Genomic DNA, 23,028 nt, shown 5'->3' on the forward strand with positions numbered 1-23,028 from the left:
TCAAATATGCCAATGACAATGAAAAGGTGAGCTAAGTATCTATTCAAACCTCCTAGAGAGACTCGTCTGTATAGAAAAGCGTTATGTTTCCATGCATGTTGGAGGCAGATTAATAACTAATCTGAGTCATATGAGGCTTGGGGGTATGGGTCTGGAATCCCAGCTAATACCTACCACTAGTTAAATAAACTGATCACAACTCTTAGCCTACTCTCCTCAATGGTAAAATAAAACTGTTAATATTTTATTAGATTTACTTAAAAAGGTGATATCTAAAAAGTGCTTGGCATTTAGTAGACTCTCTGATTTTTGTTCTTTCCTATATTTTAACTCATTTAACATCAATAAATTTAACACAAGAAATTTAACATCAATAAATTTAACACAAACATTTTTAATTCAGATCAAAATAAATGATTGGTCAATTTTTCTTCTTAGTGGACTAGTGCATAAAATGGGCATGTCCAAAAGATAAACATCTTCAATGTGCTATCCTTAAAGTATGAAATATTCAAAATTAAATCCCTTAAAATTCAATGTTTTCAAAATCTAGATAAAATCATACTGTCTACTACTATTAGTGCCAATTGTGAATTACTTATTTTAAAAATAAGATACATGTAGTTACTCATATGCAGTATAGTTAAAATTATAAAATTTAACTACCCAATATTAAATATTTTAAATATTTCATACATTTTTAAAATTCCTTTTCTAAACTTTGAGATAAAATTTCATAAAATAAAATAGAAAATAATAGCTACTAGTGTATTCTTTGTTAGATTTTTCCTGAATATAAATCACATTAAACAAAATCTATAATAATCCTATGTAATAAAATGGTAATATGCAAATAGACCGAATGGCAGAACCGAACAACCAAAGCATAGTATGCTAATGATAATGTTAAAGCTGCTCAACCACTCGCTATGACGTGCACCAACCACCAGGGGGCAGACAGTCAACTGGTCAACCAGTCACTATGATGTGCACTGACCACCAGGGGCAGATGCTCTGACCAGTAGGTTAGCTTGCTGCCGGGGTCAGCTGATTGGGACTGAGCGAGATGGGCCAGACATGCCCTGGAGGCCTCCCATGGTCCTTCCCTTGATCATGCACCGGTGGGGTTCCTCAGCCTGGCCTGTGCCTTATCACAATCCGGGACCCCTTGGGGGATGTCGGAGACCCAGTTTTAGCCTGATCCTGCAGGCCACTCCCCTTGGGAGGGCACCAGACACAGGGCTCATGGCTGGCAAGTGCTGCTGCAGCAGCGCAAGCCTCTCCCAATCAGGACTGATTAGGTGCAAGCCTGCGACAGGCACAGTGGGGCCGGGATGAGCGGGAGTGGCAGGTAGGCACTGCAAGCGGCGTTGGACTGCAGGTTTCAGCCCGATCCCTGCAGGCCACCCAGAGGGACCCCACCCATGCACGAATTCGTGCACTGGGCCTCTCGTAAAAGCATAATATGCTAATTACACTGGACATCATTCCGGATGACCTTCCAGACGAAGCAGGGGCTGCAAGGGAAGACCAGGTCCCAGGTGCCAGAAGAAAGCTGGTGCTGGCAGCTGGGAAAGGAAGGCCTACTCTTGCATGAATTTCATGCATCGGGTCTCTAGTATTTTAATAATAAACTTTCTAATTCAATCAAAGCAATCAAACTAAAGGTTATATTAAAATGTGAAATTTAAGAGTATTTTATAAGAACATGTCTGTATTTGAAAGTTCACATATACCAATTTTCACAAATACATTATTTCCTAGAACAAAAATTGTTGAACCTGCTTTAAAATATATATAATTAACTTAAAATTAACACATTATATCTATAAAAGTAATATGCTAAAACCATTTTAGAAAACATGAACTACTTTTACATAAATACGTTAAACATTCTTCCTGCAACTTACTGATATTAATAAATTGCTCAAACAGCTTTTCTTAAAGTTAAATTCTATTCCAATTTATATTCCAATTATGAAATTTAAACTGAGTAGGCTTCTATACTTTCTAAATGTTACATATTTCTGTGAAATACAACTAAATGTTTGAAATAAAACAATGAGAATTATTCACACCTAAAAATTATTTCCTCTTCTATAGCCTGTAATTATTTTTCATGTTGCACTCATTCTAAATGGTTCATTATTTCCTTAAATTGGGTGTCCCAAAAAATGTATACACACTTTGCATGATTATAAAGTCAGTGTTTATTAACATACGGTTAACTGTCAAATTGTAAAAGAATCTACAGGAATGAATAATTTTTTGTCAATATCTTTTTATATATAGAGAGAGAAAGCCCTATAGATATGTAGATATATAATTGTTTTTCAGAGAGGAAGGGAGAGGGAGAGAGACATGGAAACATCAATGATAAGAGAGAATCATTAATTGGCTGCTTTCTGCACACTCCCCACTGGGGATCAAGCCCACAACCCAGGCATGTGCCCCTACCGGAATCAGGAAATTGAACCATGACCTCCTGGTTCACAGGTCAATACTCAATCTCTGAGCAACACTGGCTGGGCTGTCAATGCTTTTTTTCAAACTGATGATGGTTCTGGTCCAAGCACTGCTGATAATTCAAAACAATGGAATCACAAACATCAAGAATTATTTTGTTCAGTATTTGTGTGCCCTCAATTAATCAACTATTGCCTGTTTTGTACTGTAAACTTTATTTTTCTATGTAACCCCATACAAAAATCTAGTGGGTAAATTTTCTTTGTTCAAAGCTTAGTCTCGCGTCACCTATTATATCAAATCAGTTAAACATGAAAAGGAGTGAAGATTGAGTTATCAGCTGTAAAAGTGTGTATACGTTTTGTGGGAGGTATGTATATTGCACACCCTGAGTCCCCCAAAAATGTATGCATACTTTGAATAATTAAAAAGGCAGTGTTTGTACTTCTACTGCATTTTCAAACTTCCAGTAGCATTTTAGGATGAATTTTCTTTGTTTAAAACTTAGTCTGGCTGAAAAGGAAAAAAATATATATGAATTTGAGCTATCAGCTGTTAAAGTATGTGTACATGTTTTTGGGACACCCTGTATTTGTTTATTCATTGTGATATGAATTTCTTCAGGTCTTACTCATCTTTTCCTTCCTTACCTCTCACATAGTGCTTTGTAAAATAAAAGGTGGTCAACACATATTTGTTTAATTAAATTGAATTGTGTCATTACATAATTAGCAGTGTTAAATGATAATAATTCAGTTACAATCTGGAATACAGAAAAAATACAGGTGTGGAAATCTGAATTTCTCATTATGTAAATTGTTACTACTTCTTTGACATGATATACTGAGAAAAATAATTGGGCTATTTTAGGTTTCCCACTACATAGAAAAACATGCCTTAAATATTTAATAGCCAGCAGATTTTAATTAAACATATTATTGTAAACTTCTTTATAAATCCCTTTACTGAATCACATCCAGTACTATAAGCTGCACAAAGTTTGTTTTTTTTACAACTTAGTCTGCATAGATTTATAAACATTTTACTGTATATTATCTTCACTGATTAAGATGGACACCATTTTATCAATTGTCTGATCATTTATTATTACTACAGATAAGAGTTTATTAGAGATATTTGTGTGAAAAATAAATCAAATTATCAGTATTTTAAGGTCATTTAAACAATGTTCACGAAAAGATTAAAAAAAAAACAACAACTATACTCAATGAACTATATAATTTGTCCCAATATTTGGCTACTTATGTTGACCAAAGTCAATGTTGATTAATATTTCATCTAGTTGTTTGACATCAAGCAAAGCAGAAACACAGACTTTAAAATTAACATAAATAACATAATTATTGTAGATCTATTTAATCAGATATTTTGACGCTGCTGCCAGCATTTGGAAAATCTTCAACTAATGCAGTGGATAGAAATATTTCAAACATGTCTTTCTATTTAGTTGTAGAAAGGCTGTATTGAAAGTCTTAGGTTATTTTATCTGTTCCCAAAGTAACAACTATGTAATTTTAAATAGTTCACATTGCTACTCTGTGCCTCAGTTTCTCATCAGACAACCAGAGCTAATATAATTTATTATATTTTTGAAAACAGTCAAATAAATGGCATGTGTTAAAGTTCATTGAAAAAAATGTAATTTACAAATATATTATGTAATCTTAATAACCTTCCAAGATATTACAATATTTATAAAATGCATTACCACCAAAATTCTGGCCCTACAATTATCCAGGAAATAATATACACCAAAGCGACTTTAAGCTCCAACTAAAAGCCATGTTATTGAAACTCAAGAATAAACTTTGCATGTAGATATGAGCTTTAGATGTTGTGCTTATATATATATATATATTTAAATTTTCAAAGATTATTAGAAACTTTTAAGGGAAAATGTGTCAAAATGGGGAAAATTTTTTATTTACAAGTTACCTAGAGATATTTAATACTCAGTATGGTAAATAATTTAGAGCTTTCTAACTGAAACCAAGTTTTGCCATTATACATATACTGTGCCAGTAAGGACAATTTGTTATTTCATGCATACATATGAGTTGTAAAACAGACATAGAAGAGAAAAAAGATAAAAACTCTATGTAGAAAATAGAATTTTATAACTACAGTTTACATAATATTCCAAGAGATATCATTGGTTATTTTATTATTTTGAAAATATCACTTATTTCAACAACTAAAAAAATGTTAAAGCCTGATATAATCTTCAACATTTGAAAGGATAATCATTGAAAAATATGTAGAACAAAAATTCCATCTCAATGCCATTGATACCACTTATACTGTGGAACAAGTATTATATGAGGTATTGAACATTGCACATAATTATACACTTAGGATTTGACATTGTAGCTAAACCAGTTGTTCAAGGCCACTAAAATACTGCAAGAAGATTAAGATTATTAACAGTGGGGAGGAAAAAGAACTATAAAAGCCCTTCTAACTCAAATGCAGAAGATGGTGATTTCACTCAAAAGAATGTCACAACTACTAAGAATTTTCAGTAATTCACGACACAAAACAAGATATCCACCTCTATTTTTTTTTTGTCTTCTCTATTACATTAATCCAATGGTGATATAGTACATGTTTTGGACCTGCACACCAGTGTGACATTTATTATTGTTATGTTTCAGAACGTACCCCTTGAAGAGTTCACATATGTGATGAGCACTAATTAAATTTCACCACTTCTGTTAGGTGTATGGCTCTTAAATTTTACACTAATTAGTACTTTGTCTTAGTAACACCACATAGAGTATTCAAAATTCATGTTTTAATTGAAAGAAATGCTGAAAAGTTTAGGTATAAGTAATAGATATTAACTGCTAAAATATAAAATTTAATTTTAGATGACACTCATTCCATGGATTAGGACCTATAAGCCTATAATAAATATATGGCTCTAGTTTCTAAAATACCTATTTTTTTATTGTGGTGTTGCTGTTTTATTGCCAGTGTCCACTGACTATTAAAGGTAGAATATTTCCTTTCAATGGTTTGAAATAACATTTGGAGGAGTGAAAAACCTTAGGAAAATAGAAATTGGTCCACAAACATGTGGCTTATGTACAGAGTTGTATTGGTATTTTATAATGATAAATTTTTAAAATATGCCAAATTGGAGCATCTAAGCAATGTTTAGAAAGCTGGCCTACAGTGTGAGAATACCATTTAAAATCATTTGTGTTACACAACAAAAAGAAAAGTGTTATCAATGCAAAAAAAAAAAGTTTTGCTCAAGAAAAGTCACTTTTGGACTTAACTTTAATGTACAGATGGCACAACTGGCATCGAGGGTCATTAAAGGCTAATAGGCCCACTTGAGGTATGGATGCTTAATGGGGGATTAGATTCACAGACACAAAACCAACACACACACAGAGTTTTTAACTCTCTGGACCACCCAACATGAGATGGATATGCAAACAAGATGAAAAAAATAAATATTTTTGCAGCGCTAATAATTGTTAAGTATGCACAAGTTTTTATGCAATAGGAAGTTTGATCAAAATGATGACAGGATTTATATTTAGAATGCAAGACTGCCACTTACTTAGAAGAATTAAAAAAGTTTTTAGTTTATACATGAATTTTGCTTGAGTTCATTTTTTATATGGTAGAATAGACCACTGTTAAGGAAGTAGATGAAACAAATTCATACCAGTTGAGAAACTTAGTCAGGAAATTGTCAAGAAGGATAGTGTTGAGATAAATTATTTTCAGCCTTTTCAAAGCTTGCAGAAGTTTATAAAAAGAGTTACATTTTCCTTGATCTGAAGAGATTCTTTGAAGAAGTACAGTGTACAACATACTATATACATATGGGGTTTCCCTATGTACATTGACATATGCATACACTATCTATATGCCTTTTTTTTTTAACAACTTTAAAAAAAATGGGTTAACAACACAATAATCATTGCAGGACAATTCAAGTGCTGAAATAAGTGATCTTAATCACTTAAAGGGCTATTTTACCTCTTACAATGCCCAAGACTAAGACTATAATTTCCTTTTTTTTTTCCTTTCATTGCAACATTGATTGTCATAGATAATCTTTGTGCTTTTGTATAATGCCCATCCTGGGTGTCACATTGGAGTAGACAACACTGGACATTTTAAATAAGCATGCTGGAACACAGGTAGGACCAACAACCATGCACAAAGTATTCTGAATGTGTTTTTTCAAACTGACTGCAACATCAACATGCACCACTATCATATTTGGTCCTGTAGAGCAAGGAATGTACAGCTGAAGCAATCATGGCTAGTTTTACTTGCAAGAGTTTCTTTAAAGAAGAACACCCAATAAGGAAACAAAGCAAGATGAATGAGATAAAACAAAAAAAATCCCCCATGACCAACAATTAAAAAAAAAAATCCTCCCACACGTTAACACTGAAAGTCTGGCCCTTCTCCTCATTCTGCATAGAGCAGGCCTTCTTGTAGAAATGTTAAGTTGAATTAGTGCCTCACAGCTTTTCCTAACCATTGGAAAAGCTCATCTTGGTAAAGCATTTTCCAGCGCACATTGGCTTCGACGGTCTCCAATGCTCTTGAGAAAGAGGCAGCGGCTACTCCATCATAGTTCTTCATAAAGTTCTTTAGCTAGAAATAAAGATTTTTCAAATGGTAATTATGCATGTCCAACATATATAAACAAGAGTCCATTTTAAACAATGGGCCACACTCACTACAGAAGGTATATTTAATATGTGGAGAGAGCTTAGTATTGAAATGCAGTATGACTGGGTCCACTAGGTGTTAATTATTTTACAATTGAGAGGAAAATGAGTAGTGGACATTACAGTTTAAGTAGCCATAAAATCAACTCTTGCTTCATAAATAAATATTAAAACAGACATATTTAATTTATCTTTTCATAATAGGCTGATGGGATTGTGGCAAAAACAAGTTCTAATTATGAAGCATATCCAACAGACAAAATAGCCTTAAAAACTGAATATAAGGATTAAAGTTTACTTTTGTTTGTAGAGAGAAAATTCTCCTTAATTTTCTCCAAATAAGGAGTCTGAGGGCTTGGCACTATCTTTGATGGCAAGGGAATTACCAAAGGTATTGAGTAGTGGGGAAAAAATACTGATGGTATGAAAACTGGGTGATTAAATGGTATTGCAATCACCTGAGTAACTAGAGTTAGAAAGAATGAAGGAGGAATGTGGTCTCATTGAGGCAGAGAATTGGAACACTAAATTAAAATCTTGTGGTTTTTAAATGTTTTGTCATAATTTTTATGGATATGATATTTTCTCTATCGAGTGTGCATATTCTGGAAATGCTCAAGGATTTTATTTCAAGATTCAATGCTAGCAGTTTTTCTTTCTGTTTGGTATGTCTTTAGAAATTGGCAACCAACCAAGGATTGTGATGCTAATAGACAAATGTGAAAAATCAACTTGCAACAGAGAAACATTACGTGGTGTAATTAGTGTGAGGTGTGATTCATCACACGGTGGGCACCACATGGAGGATATGCCAGGAGGGAAATGTATTTTGCATCAGGAATGGCCCAAGGATGGAGAAATAGGGGGAGGAGGCATTTAAAATGGAGTTAATTACACCTTTTGAATTAATCTAAAAATCAGTTCTGGGTAGTTTGTTTTGTTTATGGAAGTGTTACTTTGATTACATAATACTGATGGGTTTTCTCAGTTTATCCTCTACTTTTCTACACACCCCCCTGCATCACCGCATTAGCAACAAATAACCATATCTCAGAGCAATATCCTTTACAAGAATTCAAAATCAGTATGCTTTTATAACAAACATGTAAAATATCCAATGTATAACAAATATTTATCGGCACTATCTTTAAAATTGGTTTGACATTTGACCAAATTTACACATACTAAGGAAAGGAGAAGAAAGACTGGGATTTATTGAATAGCTCCCAATGGCTCAGACACTGTGCCACACGCATATACCTGGAACATGTACACATATGTAGAAAGGAAGTCTAATGGAATCACCAAAATAAATTTCTTAAATTTTAGTTGATTAATGCAATAATTCACTTTTATTTATATAGTTATGTTCAGTCTATATCTCTAAAGCAACAAGTAATACATGGGGATCTATGTTTTGAATTTACTGTTTCAATTTATTACAAAACATGCACGCTACATTGTACATTTGTAAATTATATATGTACAGTACAGTGGCATTATTTACATAATATACCAATCAGGAAAAAATTAAATTTATTCATTATATGCTTTATTACATATTTTCCTGTGTAGTCACTGAACATGCCAAATAGTGATAATGACCCTTTGGCAACTTTGATTCCATGGAGCATAGCTATGGGCTTCTTTTTTTAAAAAAAAAATATATTTTTATTGATTTCAGAGAGGAAGGGAGAGGAAGAGAGAGATAGAAACATCAATGATGGGAGACAATCACTGATGGGCTGCCTCCTGTATGCCCCCTACTGGGGATGAAACCCGCAACCCAGGCATGTGCCCTTGGCCAGAATTGAACTTGGGACCCTCCAGTCTGCAGGCGGACACTCTATCTGCTGAGTCAAACCAGCTAGGGCACCATGGCCTTCTTAATGAGATAGCAAGCCAGCCTGCACACGTGGAGTACTAGTAAATCTCTCAAATCCTCCTCAAAGGCAAACAATAGGTTGCATATGAATGTGCTATTGACAGAATAGCAGGTCAGATTATCCTGCAAGAGAATGCTCAGTTGAAAATGAAATTATAGGTCTTTTGGGAGTCATTTCCTAAATCACTATTTAATTACACTAAATACCACCCTGGCGAGCTCAGAGAGCCTGAGGTGACTCACTTTAGAGGCCATAGGATAGTAGGAGGCAGTTGACATTCTAGTTTGCTGTTTTCTGCAGCCCTTTGGTAGGATTTCTGCTGCTATTTGTTTTTATTACATTGTTTCCTAAATATCTATGCCTTCTTATGGTTTTATATGAAAAGGTTGCATTTAGACATTTTTTATACAATAACATTTAGTAAGATGTCAGAGTTGTTTGTTCTCTCTGTTCTTCAGAGCATAAAATTTCTAGACATGGTTGTCAATTTCTCTATTAAAAACATTTTTAGCATTTTTTAAAACTCTTATTTTAGGGTGTCCTGGACACCAAATATCACAAAGTAAATTATTTGTACAGTAAATTGCAGAATATATATAAATGAATCAGATCATTGTCCTATTATGAGATTTATGTTTTCAACATTAAAACTGTAAATGGGATGTCTGAGATGCATGGGATCTATATTCATTCACAACAGTGTTGTACGTTAGGTTCAAGAGGCAGGCATATGAGTGCTAGAGAGGAATGCTTAGAGGATATGGGTATGGAAAAATGGCAAGGGTCTCCGAGGTTCCATGTGGTTGTACTTCCATTAGTTTAAAATTAAAGAAATAATGCACTCTCTCATGGAGAAATACTGTTCAAATTGCTAGAGCCATGAAATCAAAGGAAATTGCATTTCCGGTTCTAGAATGCAGTTTTTAGGATGGGACCATGCAACAATATAAGTATCTCTACTTAATGCCCCTAAAGCTGATGGGGATCATGAAAATCTTAAATGAGTTTTCAGAATTCATAAAGTCGCTGATTCCCTTTTGATCTATAAACTGTTGAAATAAGAATGAGCCATACCCAGAGGGAGCACATTGGCTTTTCTGCTTATGAGGCTCGTTTGGTTATAGGAGAATGAGGCTGGAATTTCCTCAGCCCCTTTATATTTATGGAAGGGGTTATCAGCAATACAAATTAAACCCCCATTCCGCCTAGCGACAGTGGTCCCCAATCCTACGGACCATTAGATAATGAAAGCATGGAAACACCTCAGGCCACAGTTGTTAAACCAGAAAGTCAGAGCAAGCAGTTATGCTGTGAAGGGATTCATGACTTGTGCCACCGAGAGGCTCTCTTGTGAAGTTAACTGCTTTGCAGATAATGGACTAAAAGTCACAATTTAGTTTCAGTTTTGAGACTGTGCCTTTCATTACAGGGGTATCTTGGGACATTTCAAATGCAATTAAATCAAGGGTAAGAAATTAAATACATAAGTGAAATACCTAAAACCAAATGGTCAGTATATGATAAAATTAGTTAAATGTTCATTTAAAAGACTTTGTTCCTATGGCCTGGTATTATCTAAGAAAAAAATATGAAATATAGAGGATAGAAGTAGAGGAGGGAGAATAGGAGAGAGACAGGGAAGATAGGAGTCAAATGGGGAAAAGACAGGAGAGAGGCCAGGAGAAGGAAGGCAGCAATGAGGGGCAAGGACGGGGGAAGGAGGAGGGCGGGCGGGATCCTTCGCTTCAGCATTCACTTCCATGGCTGCAGAGGGTGATTAAATGAGTCTTTCACTCCCAGGTTATTGAATATGAAATCATGGAATTAAAAGTACTTCATTTAAATACAGAGAAAATTGGAAGCAGTAATTAATTTAATTGCTCTTTCTTTCTGCTTTGTACGAATATGAAAAATATCCTTCCCATTTAGCTTCTTTTACTAAAAAAAATATAGTGAAACATATGCTGGGGGTTTCAAAAACAAATCCTTTAGGATTGGAAATACAAATAGGGATAAAAATTGAAGTTCAAATCATTATAATCAGAAACTGAGCTCAGTTCATGGTGTGAAAGAATCCAAGTTAGTGCATGGCAGATGATCACACAAAATTGGGTAATATCAGAAGATGTTAAGGGTGGTGCCAGGGTTGATGTGATGCTTCTGAGGGATTGCTGCTCAACATGATTAGCTCTGGGTCACAGCATCAGGCATCCATCAGTGGAAACTGAGGAAACCATGATTCTCATTGATAACTCTCAGCTATGTTTTATCGTGGAAGAGCAGCATACAAAAAACGAGGTGTTGGAAGCTCCACTCATTTTAATCAATTAAGTGTATCTATACTTTGTTCCTTCCTCCTACCAAGTTACCCCTCCCCATTTCACACTCCTCTCTATTAGAGATGTAAATGGTCAGAACACTAGTTGGTTTCCAGAGAAAAAAGGATATGTTAGATACTCCACAAACTGGACACTAGTCCTTAAAAAATTACAGACCGAATAGCATGAAGCATTATCATCACATCCAGTTACCCATTCTCTGTATTAGACCTGAGCACAAAGCAGTGAGACTCAAGTTTTGTACCTCAACTTCAGCTTTGGTCTTCTGTATCCAAATACTGAATCATTGTGACAGTTTTGTTGTTTTGAGGATCCTAAACTGGGTTCACACAATCAGCTGATGAGCAGCTGATTGGATCAAATATGCCTTGAGTGGATTTGGAATCCCCAAGTTGAAGACTCATTCCATTCAGACATTTCTCAAAGGCATTTAATGTTTAATATGTCAAAAATATATTTTCAAATAATTAATTGAGTAGTCTTTAGCGTGGGTGAGTGTGTGTATCTTAAAGGAATGAATATGATTCTGTTGTAAACAAATTGTTGAAGTAAATGTACACTTTCATATGTTTATAAAAGAAAAGCATTAGAAATCATAAAAGGCCAGAGGGGGTAGAAAGAATCGAACAGAGTGAAGAGGAATTTAGAAGATAGAGTTCAAGGACTTGGTTACCTTTGGAGAAAGGAGGAGTGGCAAAAGGAGGAAGTATAGAGGTATTAAAGGCAAATTTTAAAACTGTGGTACATTTACACAATGAAATACTACACTGCGGTAAAAAAAGAAGGAACTCTTACCCTTTGCAACAGCATGGATGGACCTGAAGAGCATTATGCTAAGCGAGATAAGCCAGATGGAGAAAGATAAATATCACATGATCTCACTTATTTGTGAAATATAATGAACAACGTAAACTGAGGAACAAAAGTAGAGCAAGAGACATGGAAGCATCGAACAGACCATCCAACCTAAGAGGGAAGGCAGGGGAGGGTGAGTAGGAGATTAAAGGACTTGTATGCATTCATATGAGCATGATCAATGGACACAGACAATAGGGGGGTGAGGGCATATGCTGGGGGGTGGGAGCAGCCTGGGAGAGGTCAATGGGGGAAAATTAGACATATGTAATACTTTAAACAATAAAGAATTTAGAAAAAAGACAAAAAAAAAAAAAGAAATCATAAAAGGCTTACCTCTTTGAGTTCACCTTCAGTATTAAGAAATTCTGTAACTCCACTGATAAGTTTGGAATTCATAAATAATGCCTCTCCATACCTCAAAAGATAAAAAGCAGTCTTAATGTTAATAAAGGCAGTAATTTAAGAAATACTATTATATTTCTAGCTCTCCCAAAACCTATTTGAAAAAATAATGATAGCAACTTCCTCTAACCTTGTGATGAAGATAGATATACATGTTGACAAAGTACAGACAGTCCCAAACAAGATGAACTGAAAAAGTCCCACACCAAGACACATCGTAATCAAAGAACATATAAAAAGAGCTTCCCAGACAAGAAAAAGCTAAAGGAATTTATTACCACCAAAACATTGTTATATGAAATGTTAAAGGGTCTTCTTTATGAAGAAGAAGAAAAAAAGATAAAAATATGAATAATAAAATGGCAATAAATACGTATTTACCAACAATTGAATCCAAAAAATAACATAAATGAACAAATAGAACAGAAATGAGATTCATAGATACAGATTGGTGGGAGGTTGGGGGGATAGATGAAAAAGGTGAAATGATTAAGAAGTACAAATTGGTAATTACAGAATAGTCTTGGGGATGTAAAATACTGCATTGGGAGTATAGTCAATAATATTCCAATAACTGCATGGTGTTGTTGGAAGAGTACGAGATTTATTAGGATAATCACTTAGTAAGTTATATAATGTTTAATCACTGGGGTGTACACCTGAAACTAATAATATTGTATGTCAACTATAATTGAAAAATAAAAAAATTTAAAAAAGAAATGTGACTATAAAGATTTCTTAGAACCCTTCTCATGGATTCCATTTGACCAGTGGTGTCTTGATGCTATCAATATCTCTGAGCATTCAAGGTCATTTCTATAGGAAGTTGGGAGATGCAAAGAGCTATGATTATAGGATACCAGCAAATGCCACCTGATTTGGCTCACAACTTTTAAGAAAAGTCTGAGTAATATTAATTTTTTAAAAAGGAGCCTTCTAAAATTAGATGCAAGAACTACTATTACATTCCCAATCCAAGGCCTGAGGAAAAAAACTATTTTAAAACTTTCAACTTTAACATAATCTAGTTTACTATGAAAAATAATCCCAACTAGGGAAACAGGATTGCAAGACAAATTTGGGCATTATCAGTATGTCACACAGATTCTTTAGTCTGGTCAGTCAAAATTGACATTAGCATTTTTCATAGTTAGAAACTGAGTCAAATTTCTCAAAAATGTTTTAAAAAATTAGCATTTTTTCATGTGGCCATTAAAATACAATATCAAGTTGTTCATTGGAATTGTATAATTCTTCTACCACACACATAATTACTCGACTCAGGACTCAAGGCAAGAGTTTTCATTTATTGACTTGTCTATTCTATGCTAAGGATACTGATCAGAGGCTATCATACTCAGAACTAAGAAACGTACACCAAAAATAACAGTCTGAGTTTTAGGAAGCAAACGTCAGGCCACTGTTACCAGAGGTTGTCTAATGCTGCTCTTACTTGTGGGACTTTAAATAATTCAGTTTTTGAAGTCTCAGCTTTCTCATATGTAAAATGAGGGGACTAGTCTGGTGACTGTCAGAATTTGTTATAATTCTAACATTGAACTATTTCATGGGAAAAAGCTAAATAAAATAAATAGGCATTCAATAATAATATAAGTAATTGTTAGTAATCATTATGTGGTTAAAGAAATGGCTTACTGTGCAGGAATAAAAATAATTCTTTTTCTAAGAGTGTTTTGCTTATACTTTGCTTATAGTCATGTAAAGATGAATAAGGCACAATCCTTTCCTTGAAGGTATTATAATACCTAGTATTGTAAATAGATAATTTCCATTTATTGTGGTGATAAGAAAAGTATGCACCTTGTTTAGAGAAGGTCTCTTTTGCTGTGGGATCTTGAGATAGGATTTGGGGAGATGATGGCATATAGATTGAGTATGGAATAGTTCCAAAGATCAAGGAAGGAAGTAATTTAGACAGAGGACCAATATAAACAAATGCAAGGATGTGTGAAACAACATGATGTGTGAAGACAACTACAAGCATTTGGTATTAAGAGCCTATAAATTGTGAGCCTCGGAACAGCAGAACATGAGGCCACAAGGTTAGTCAGAGGACTTACAAGGGATCTTTGATTCTCAGTGCAGCACAGAACCATTGAAGGTTTTACATCAGGGAAATAGTACTTTGTTTTTTGGAGTGATTCTCGGGACAAGTGGAAAAGGCCAGTGTGTGTTGGGGCCGGGGGGAGTGCCTACACACCACAGTGGTGGAGATAATTATAGAGGCAGGGAAACATAGGGCTATTGTTAAGAGTACTGATAAGAAATAATAACCTGTACTAGGGCAGTGGTAACAGGAAAGAGAGGTCTAATTCAGGAAACATTTAGGAATTGTTGAATTGACTAGGCCTCAAGACTAATTGTTCTATATGACAAGGGAAAGGGGGAGTCATATGTAGATTTTCAGGTATCTGGGTTGAGTAATTGGTGGATAGCCATACTGTTTGCTGAGAAAAGGGAGAGATAAATGATGGATTTAGCTTTGCAAGTACATCCCAGTAGGGGATCCCAATAGGCCATTGTCAATTACAAGGTACTGCTTAGGTGAAATGTCTGAGTTAGAGATACAGATTTGAGTGATTGAAACCATGAGAATAGATGGCAACTAAAACCAGGGAGGATCTGCAAGTCAAGAAGTAAGGAGAACTTGAGAAGGCACCCTCATGAACTCAAATATTCAAATGCTGACAGAGATGTGGGAGCAGATTATGACAATCTTATTTGTCAAGAGAAACACTGCTGTATCTGTGCATATGCTATAACTTTAACCTTTCTACCTTTTGATTAGAGATTATGGACTCTGAGATAAAATAGACATATTTTTGGTATGAACTAAACTATGTATTCATCACAGTGAACTCTGATCTACAAAAGCACCCTCTAAAGAGACTCTGTATTGGTGGATATTTAACACTCTTTATAAAATGCTTGCATATACTATTAATTTAACCTTGTGTCTGACTATTCACTATGTTACGTGCATAACAGCAAAGCAAGTTTTAATCTTCCAATCATTCTAATTTTTGAGCTGAAAATGCAAAAACCCAATGTGTTTTCTAGGAATATCACTGCTTCTGACAACAAAATATCTATAGGTAGAAATGTGTTTTAATATGATACACTCATTCAGATTGAACCCTTTATACTGATAAAGGTGTACTTTTTAAAAGTAAAGTTTATATACCAGTTTTTAAGATATAGAACAGTAGGTCTGCACACTGTCTGGGAACATTTAAGTTTGAGAACATGCAACATTCACATGCTCTATAATAAATTTAATTTTAAAATACCATAGAGATTATAATAGCAATAAATTAACATTTATTACAATATATTTAAATATATCAGAAATATTTTCTAAAAGTGAGGCTGAAGAATTCTCACCATGAAACAAGATGTCTCAGGAATGAATTATACTGCAACTAGGATTATACAATGATTCAAATGTTCCATGGTTTTATTTCAGGTGTTTTGTGATATTTATATTTAAAGGAAATTTAAAACAACTATACAGAAGTAAAGTTTTCTTGTCATGATACAATTATATCTTATTTTTATATCATTTTTATAACATTCAGGATATAAGGGTTTTATGATAACAATTTCTTCAACTTGAGACAGTTTGATAGATTGCCAAGGAAAATTGCACTGCTAAAACTTTTTACTCTCTACATTTACACATATAATTATAGTGATCAATATTTAATAAATGAATAATGTTATATAATGTTAAAATAATTTTGAGTTTCATAGGCATGGCAAGACCCATCTTGATAGACTTTTTAAAAATCTAATTCTGTTATCTGGACTTTCATTCTAACACAAAAAGTTGTACTTTTCTCCCTCATATGTTACCATTTATTAACTCACTCAATTATGAATGATTAAACTCGATATCTACCTGGTATTCAATATCTTCCACTTATCTCTGAAAAACTTCCAGGCAAGGTCCCGGCCATGTGGATTTCGAGCTACATGGATTATGACATCAATTGCATCTTGATCGAGCACCACCTCAGAATTCAGTGACAGATTCAGAAGCCTTTAAAGATAGAATTGTGGGCTAAGTTTTAGTCCCACAACTTAAACATTTTTATAAAATTACAAGAATTATATGGTATAATTTATCATATTCTTCAAGAGAACAGTCCAGGGTAAACTTTACTAATACAAATTTAACAATAGAATAATTTTCTGGTTATAAAAATGAAGGAAGATCAAACTCATATATGTTAATAGATTAGTTAAATTTTCAAAAATCTTGTGGGTGGAGAAATCATAATTCTGGTTTGATGATGCAAACTTACCTTTGAAATTTTTATAGTAAACATTTCCTTTAATATTGACATATTATCCTACATATATATGTAAAATATAACTTTAAAAAGATCAGTTAGAAACAAAGGTATATCTTTCAAGTCAACTAGCTTTAGTTATCTTAACACATCAGTTTTTCTTAATTTTAGGAATATAGACTTATAATGATTAGCATATACTCCAGGAAAGAATAGTAACTTCAGAACGGTTTGATTAACAAAGAATACTTTCATTACACAAATACATTTGACCATTAATTGACCTACCTATTTAATAAATTCCTGTCATCACTGCAAGTTAAGGCTTCTAATAATATTTTCTTCTCAGAAACTGCTGTGGTGGAGTGGAATTTCATCCATATGAATTCCCAGACATCCTCATCTAGCAGTGAAACTCCTGTACAGTAGACGATGTCTCTGACGTTTAGTGGGATTCTAAGGAAGCAACCCATGTGGATTCTGTTAATTAAAAGCTTGATAGTATTGAAAATAAAGACAGATGCCGCTTTACTACAGGAAGTTTAAAAAGGTGGTTTTGTTAATCAGATTTTACCTAAAAGAGAATAATACCGTACCATAACAATATTCAAAAATATTGGTGACTGAATTTTAAAAATATTGTATTTTTGATGAACAAAAAACAGATCCAGAGACAGAGAAGCATAGATCAGACCATCAAACCTCAGAGGGAAGGTAGGGGAGGGTGGGGGTAAGGGGTAGAGATCAACCAAAGGACTTGTATGCAGGCATATAAGCCTAACCAATGGACACAGACAACAGGGGGGTGAGGACATGATTGGGGGGGTTAGAGGAGAAATGGGGGGATAAGGACACATATGTAATACCTTAATCAATAAAGAAATTAAAAAATAATAATAATGTATTTTCTTTAAATGTAGTTTTGAATGAAATTTTTCTTTCCACCCTTAAAACTATATCTAAACAAACCTCCCCAAAATAGGGTGTTTTATATTTTCACCAACATTAATAGACTTACCAAGCAAAGATTTTTGCCTTCATAATTGGTAGATGTAAGAATGTTACAAAAGCACTGGTTGAAAAGACTGACTAATTTGGATTAAACAGAAACATTTTGTCCTAAATGTTTATATAACTTTTTAAAAATCATTTTTCTCAAATAGCTCTCCAAATTTTAGAACCTAGAAGATTATTAACTTGTATAATAAACAAAATATATGTTTCAAATGTTGAGAAAGTAAAAAGGTTATTTGCCTATATTTATATAGGTAACTATGAAAATACACAACATTTTGACTTTGACTCCAAAAGAAAATGTTACAGTGGGAAACTATAGATTTAATCGATCTTTGTTATTTATTTCTTTGTTTATTATTTGTTTGTTTATTTATTTATTTTCTGGTGAAAGAAATTTATTGGCAGGATCATGGGAGGAGGAGGGAGCAGAGAATCAATGGGAGGCTAGAGAATCAGATCAGGTAGCTAGTATCCCAGGGAAGGGCATGTGGCTGAAACATCACCTCCAACCCTGACATAATAGCTTCAGTTAACATTCAAATCCTGGCTATTTATAAGGTGTAAATTATCATGTGTACTTTGCCATAGCAATTTTTTACTAAATATTGTCCTTTCAAGATCCAATATATACCCTCCATTTAAAAAACTCAGTCCTCTAAATGAACTCTTCAATATTTAAAAAAGTTAAAATGTATTACTGCTTTGTGTAACATTCAGTAATTTGTTATTACACTTTTCATTTATGATTTGAATATAGCTAATAATAATGTGCTTTCTCTAGATAACAATGTGAAACAATCCCTTCTAAAGATTTAGAACTTTGATGGTTAAAATACTGATATAATTAAAAGAGTATTTGGAAAAAAAGGAAAAAGTGTCCTTATGACTAAGTAAGATGATCTTGTTCTGTTAAGAAGCTAAGTAGGGCTACATTCAGGATATTGAAGATTATGTATTAGGATACCAGATGTGCAAAGTTGTTAGAAATCCTGTATAATAAAAGGGTAATATGCAAATTGACTGAATGGCGGAACGACAAGTTGCTATGACGTGAACTGACCAGCAGGGGCCACATTCTCAATGCAGGAGCTGCCCCTTGGTGGTCAGTGCACTCCCACAGGGGAGCACCACTCAGCCAGAAGCCCTGAATCTGGCTCACAGCTGGCGACCGTAGTGGTGGTGGCAGGAGCCTCTCCTGCCTCCACAGAAGCACCAAGGATGTCTGACTGATGGCTTAGGCCCATGCGAGGAGCGGGCCTAAGCCATCAGTAGGACATCCCCCAAGGGCTCCTGGACTGTGAGAGGGTGCAGGCTGGGCTGAGGGAACACTCCCCCGAGTGCAAGAATTTTGTGCACTGGGCCTCTAGTATCATATAAAATTCATAGTTCCCAGAAATAGCTAAAACTATATTATTCCATCTCTTCCTGCAAGTAAAGTATTTGGAGAAAAGTTACTTTAACTTTGCTAAACAAAGCTCTTTTTTCTGTTTGTTTGTTTTATTAATTTGTTTTCTTTTAATAAAACAAAACAAAAGGAATACAGACATTCGAAGAAACCAGCAAACAGCTTCACATTTCCTCCTGTTTTTCCTCTTAACCCTGGACTCCCTTGAAGAAAATACCTACAATAGTCTTCCCAATGGTAGTGAAACCTTATTCTCCCAGGTCTGTATATGACCTGCCTGCCACACAGCATGCCTGAAAGCCCTAAGGCAGCGGTTCTCAACCTGTGGGTCATGACCCCTTTGGGGGTCGAACAACCCTTTCACAGGGGTCGCCTAAGACCATCGGAAAACGCATATATAATTACATATTGTTTTTATGATTAATCACTATTCTTTAATTATGTTCAATTTGTAACAATGAAAACGCATCCTGCATATCAGATATTTACATTATGATTCATAACAGTAGCAAAATTACAGTTATGAACTAGCAACAAAAATAATTGTATGGTTGGGGTCACCACAACATGAGGAACTGTATTAAAGGGTCACAGCATTAGGAAGGTTGAGAACCACTACCCTAAGGACAACATTGCCACCACCTTTTGAAGAAACGTGTCAATCCTGGTAAATACAACAAAAAATTACAAAGATGTCTGCATATTTACTAAATGTAATAAGAAGCTAAGACATCTAGTCTTTCTCTAAATCAACAGCTAGGAAAGATGAATTGTTTCTTCCAAAAATTATAGGCTACAGAGCACAACACCATATTATTTTCATGACTTTGGCCAAGAGATCAATACAAATATTTGCAAGAAATAATGATAAAATGTCTACTGTGATCATCAACTCATCAATCTTTGCATATTTTCTTAATTTTGACCTAATAATAACAGTTTACTTTCTAACAGAAATTCATTAAGCTGGTTAATATACCAAAGAGAGTACAGGAACAAAGCCCACTGAATTAGGTGGGTTACTGCCTATGAAACCAGTCTCCAATATCAATGGTTTCAAGTAGAAAAGTCAGACAGAAATATAAAAAAGGCAAAAAGAAAAAATGAACATTAAACTATGTTCCTTAGAAAGAACTTGAATGCCATACACTATAGCTACTAGCAATAGTCCATATTGTTGTTATTCAGTACTTGCTATTGGCTGCTGCTAAACTGTGCAAGATGTATATAAGTAAACTAGAGGCCTGGTGGCCAAAATTCATACATGAAGGTGGGGGTCCCTTTTCCTGGCCTGCACCCTCTCCAATCTAGCATCCCTCAGGGGACATCTGACTGCCGGATGTCCCTGCAGAATCGGACCTAAACCGGCAGTCAGACATCCCTCTCATAATCCGGGACCGCTGGCTCCTAACCGCTTACCTGCCTGCCTGCCTGATCACCCCTAAGCCCTCAGCCTGCCAGTTTTATCGCCCCTAACTGCCCTCCCCTGCTGGCCTGATTGCCCCTAACTGCCCTCCCCTGCCAGCCTGATCGCCCCTAACTGCCCTCCCCTGCCAGCCTGATCGCCCCTAGCCAACTCTGCCTCAGCCCACGCCACTGTGGCTTTGTTCGGAAGAAGGACCAGATGACCAGAAGATGTCTGGTCGACCTGGTCTAATTAGCATATTACCCTTTTATTAGTATAGATGGATTGACCATTCCAAGCCATGCACACTGGCTAAAAGAGCATCAGAGGTAGAAAATAAATCTCTGTGCAATACTATGTCTCAGGTTACACATCTTATTTTATTTAGTCTATATAATAACATCATGAGGTCTCTATTATAAATTTTCTTTAGCAGGAGAGGGAACCTGCTTTGAGAGGGGGTATTTTTCATGATAGCAACTATCTAGTAAGTTGAGAAGCAGAATGATCTGTACATGAAAGTCATTCTTCTTTACATCTGCTTAGAGATGGCTAATAATGAGAATAAGATTTATTGATTTCTATTAGTAGCAATATTTAAATTACTATCACTGAATTCTGATATGTGTTGCTTAATAAAACACTATCTGATAAAAAATAAAGCAAGAAAACATTTTTAATTAAAAAAAAATAGTATATCCTTTATAAAAGTACTAACACCAACTCCTAGGCCCACACAATGCTGCAAGGTAATACCAGTCATCCAATCCATACTTCTCTTCATGCTGAACTGGCCACAGATATCATCTCTAACCTCTTTTTAAATTATTATTTTTATACACAGCTTAGTTAGTCATCTTTGAGACATATTCAATGTTGGCAAGACTGTTTTATCCAACAATAAGTACCTACTCTGTTCATGGAAGTGATCCTTGTTAAAATGCCACCTCTGGATGACTAAAAGGATACAGGCAAGCTGTGTATTGAAGGAACTGCTGCATGGCAAGCTGGTCATACACAAAGCCAGGGAAATAAATATGGAAAGGGAACCCAGCAATCAAGTGTTCCAAATGAGTTCAAATCCGAAAGTCACTGATTCATTCTTTGTTCTGATCCTAACTGAAAACTCAATGAATATCCTGCTAACTCTGAACGTGTTCCATGACATTCCCGGGTCCATCTCAGAACACTTAAAGGCATTTGGGCACTTTCATTACCGCTTGTGACTGTCTGGTGAATTACAGTGGGATGGCTTTTTAAAGATACCTCATAAAAGTTCCCTGTCCTGTTATCTGAGGTCTGTTATCAGAAAACCAAGATATCACCATAATTGTGAGCTTAGTGTTGTTGTTGTTTTTAACAACTCTTTTGTTTTGTTTTGTTTTTTGTTATATTTATGACATATATAAACAAGCAAACATTAAGCTCACAATTATTAAGTGAACTAAATGACAGAGTGAGCACCCTGAAAGAACCTCACAAAATTTGTCCTGGACAAAGGAGGCCTTTGAAAACCAAGCAAGAGAAAGACTGCGTAATTTGGATGTGATCTGCAAGAAACGGCAGGTCAAGTTTCAGGCTTGTCAGCAGCTGTTCCTCTGTGCATAGCAGGTGTATCAAATGTGATTACTATGAAAATGGGACACATATGTTTACATGTATAATCTAAAGCCTGTTTGTTGACGGTCCGTTGAAAAACAGACCTCAGTCTCAGCTACAAATCCCCAAACTCTCAGGAAAGAAATGGCTCTATTAGCAGATGCTAGAAGATTCATATTGCTTTAGGCTCATAAAGCTCCCGAGAAGAGCAAGAACAGAGCTGATTGGCAGGAGAACACTGCTCTGATTTTCCTTCCCCTTTCCCCACCGCATCGACTCCTCTCCTTCCTCACCACCCACCAGATAAAGAATAAATGTATGGTTTACAAGGTTATTGTACTTCTCATGGAAAATAAAACAAGATTTGGGGGCACTGTATTTGCCAAGGGCCCTTGGTTCCCAATGATTTTCATTGTTAATGAAACCCCCCTTTGCTGCTAAATTTGTAAAGATGTTCTAATAACATTTTAGCAAAATAATTGCTCTGGGGACAGTTTAAGATCTCATTGTATAAACCAAAGTCATTAGGAACAAATGAAAAACCTCATTTGTTTGTAAAGCATGAGCTGATAAACCCACAGAACCCATAGTTATGAACGGTACAAATG

At 35.0% G+C, this 23,028-nt stretch overlaps 1 protein-coding gene across 1 annotated transcript in view; it reads right to left on the minus strand.

Annotated features, from left to right (window-relative positions):
* Nucleotides 1–1,999: 1,999 nt before the first annotated feature.
* TRHDE (thyrotropin releasing hormone degrading enzyme) overlaps nt 2,000–23,028 on the minus strand; it is a 389,314-nt gene continuing 368,285 nt past the window's right edge. The window contains exons 16-19 of the mRNA XM_070409715.1: nt 17,283–17,450; nt 16,601–16,741; nt 12,610–12,691; nt 2,000–7,116 (exon numbers count right to left, since the gene is read on the minus strand). Coding sequence (XP_070265816.1) covers nt 6,973–7,116; nt 12,610–12,691; nt 16,601–16,741; nt 17,283–17,450 — 535 coding nt within the window. The 3' untranslated portion in view covers nt 2,000–6,972. The remainder of the gene's footprint in view (nt 7,117–12,609; nt 12,692–16,600; nt 16,742–17,282; nt 17,451–23,028) is intronic.

Source organism: Myotis yumanensis, unplaced genomic scaffold (assembly GCF_028538775.1).
Source record: "Myotis yumanensis isolate MYYU_CA2020_CCGP unplaced genomic scaffold, mMyoYum1.0.hap1 SCAF_3, whole genome shotgun sequence".
Taxonomy (NCBI): Eukaryota; Metazoa; Chordata; class Mammalia; order Chiroptera; family Vespertilionidae; genus Myotis; species Myotis yumanensis.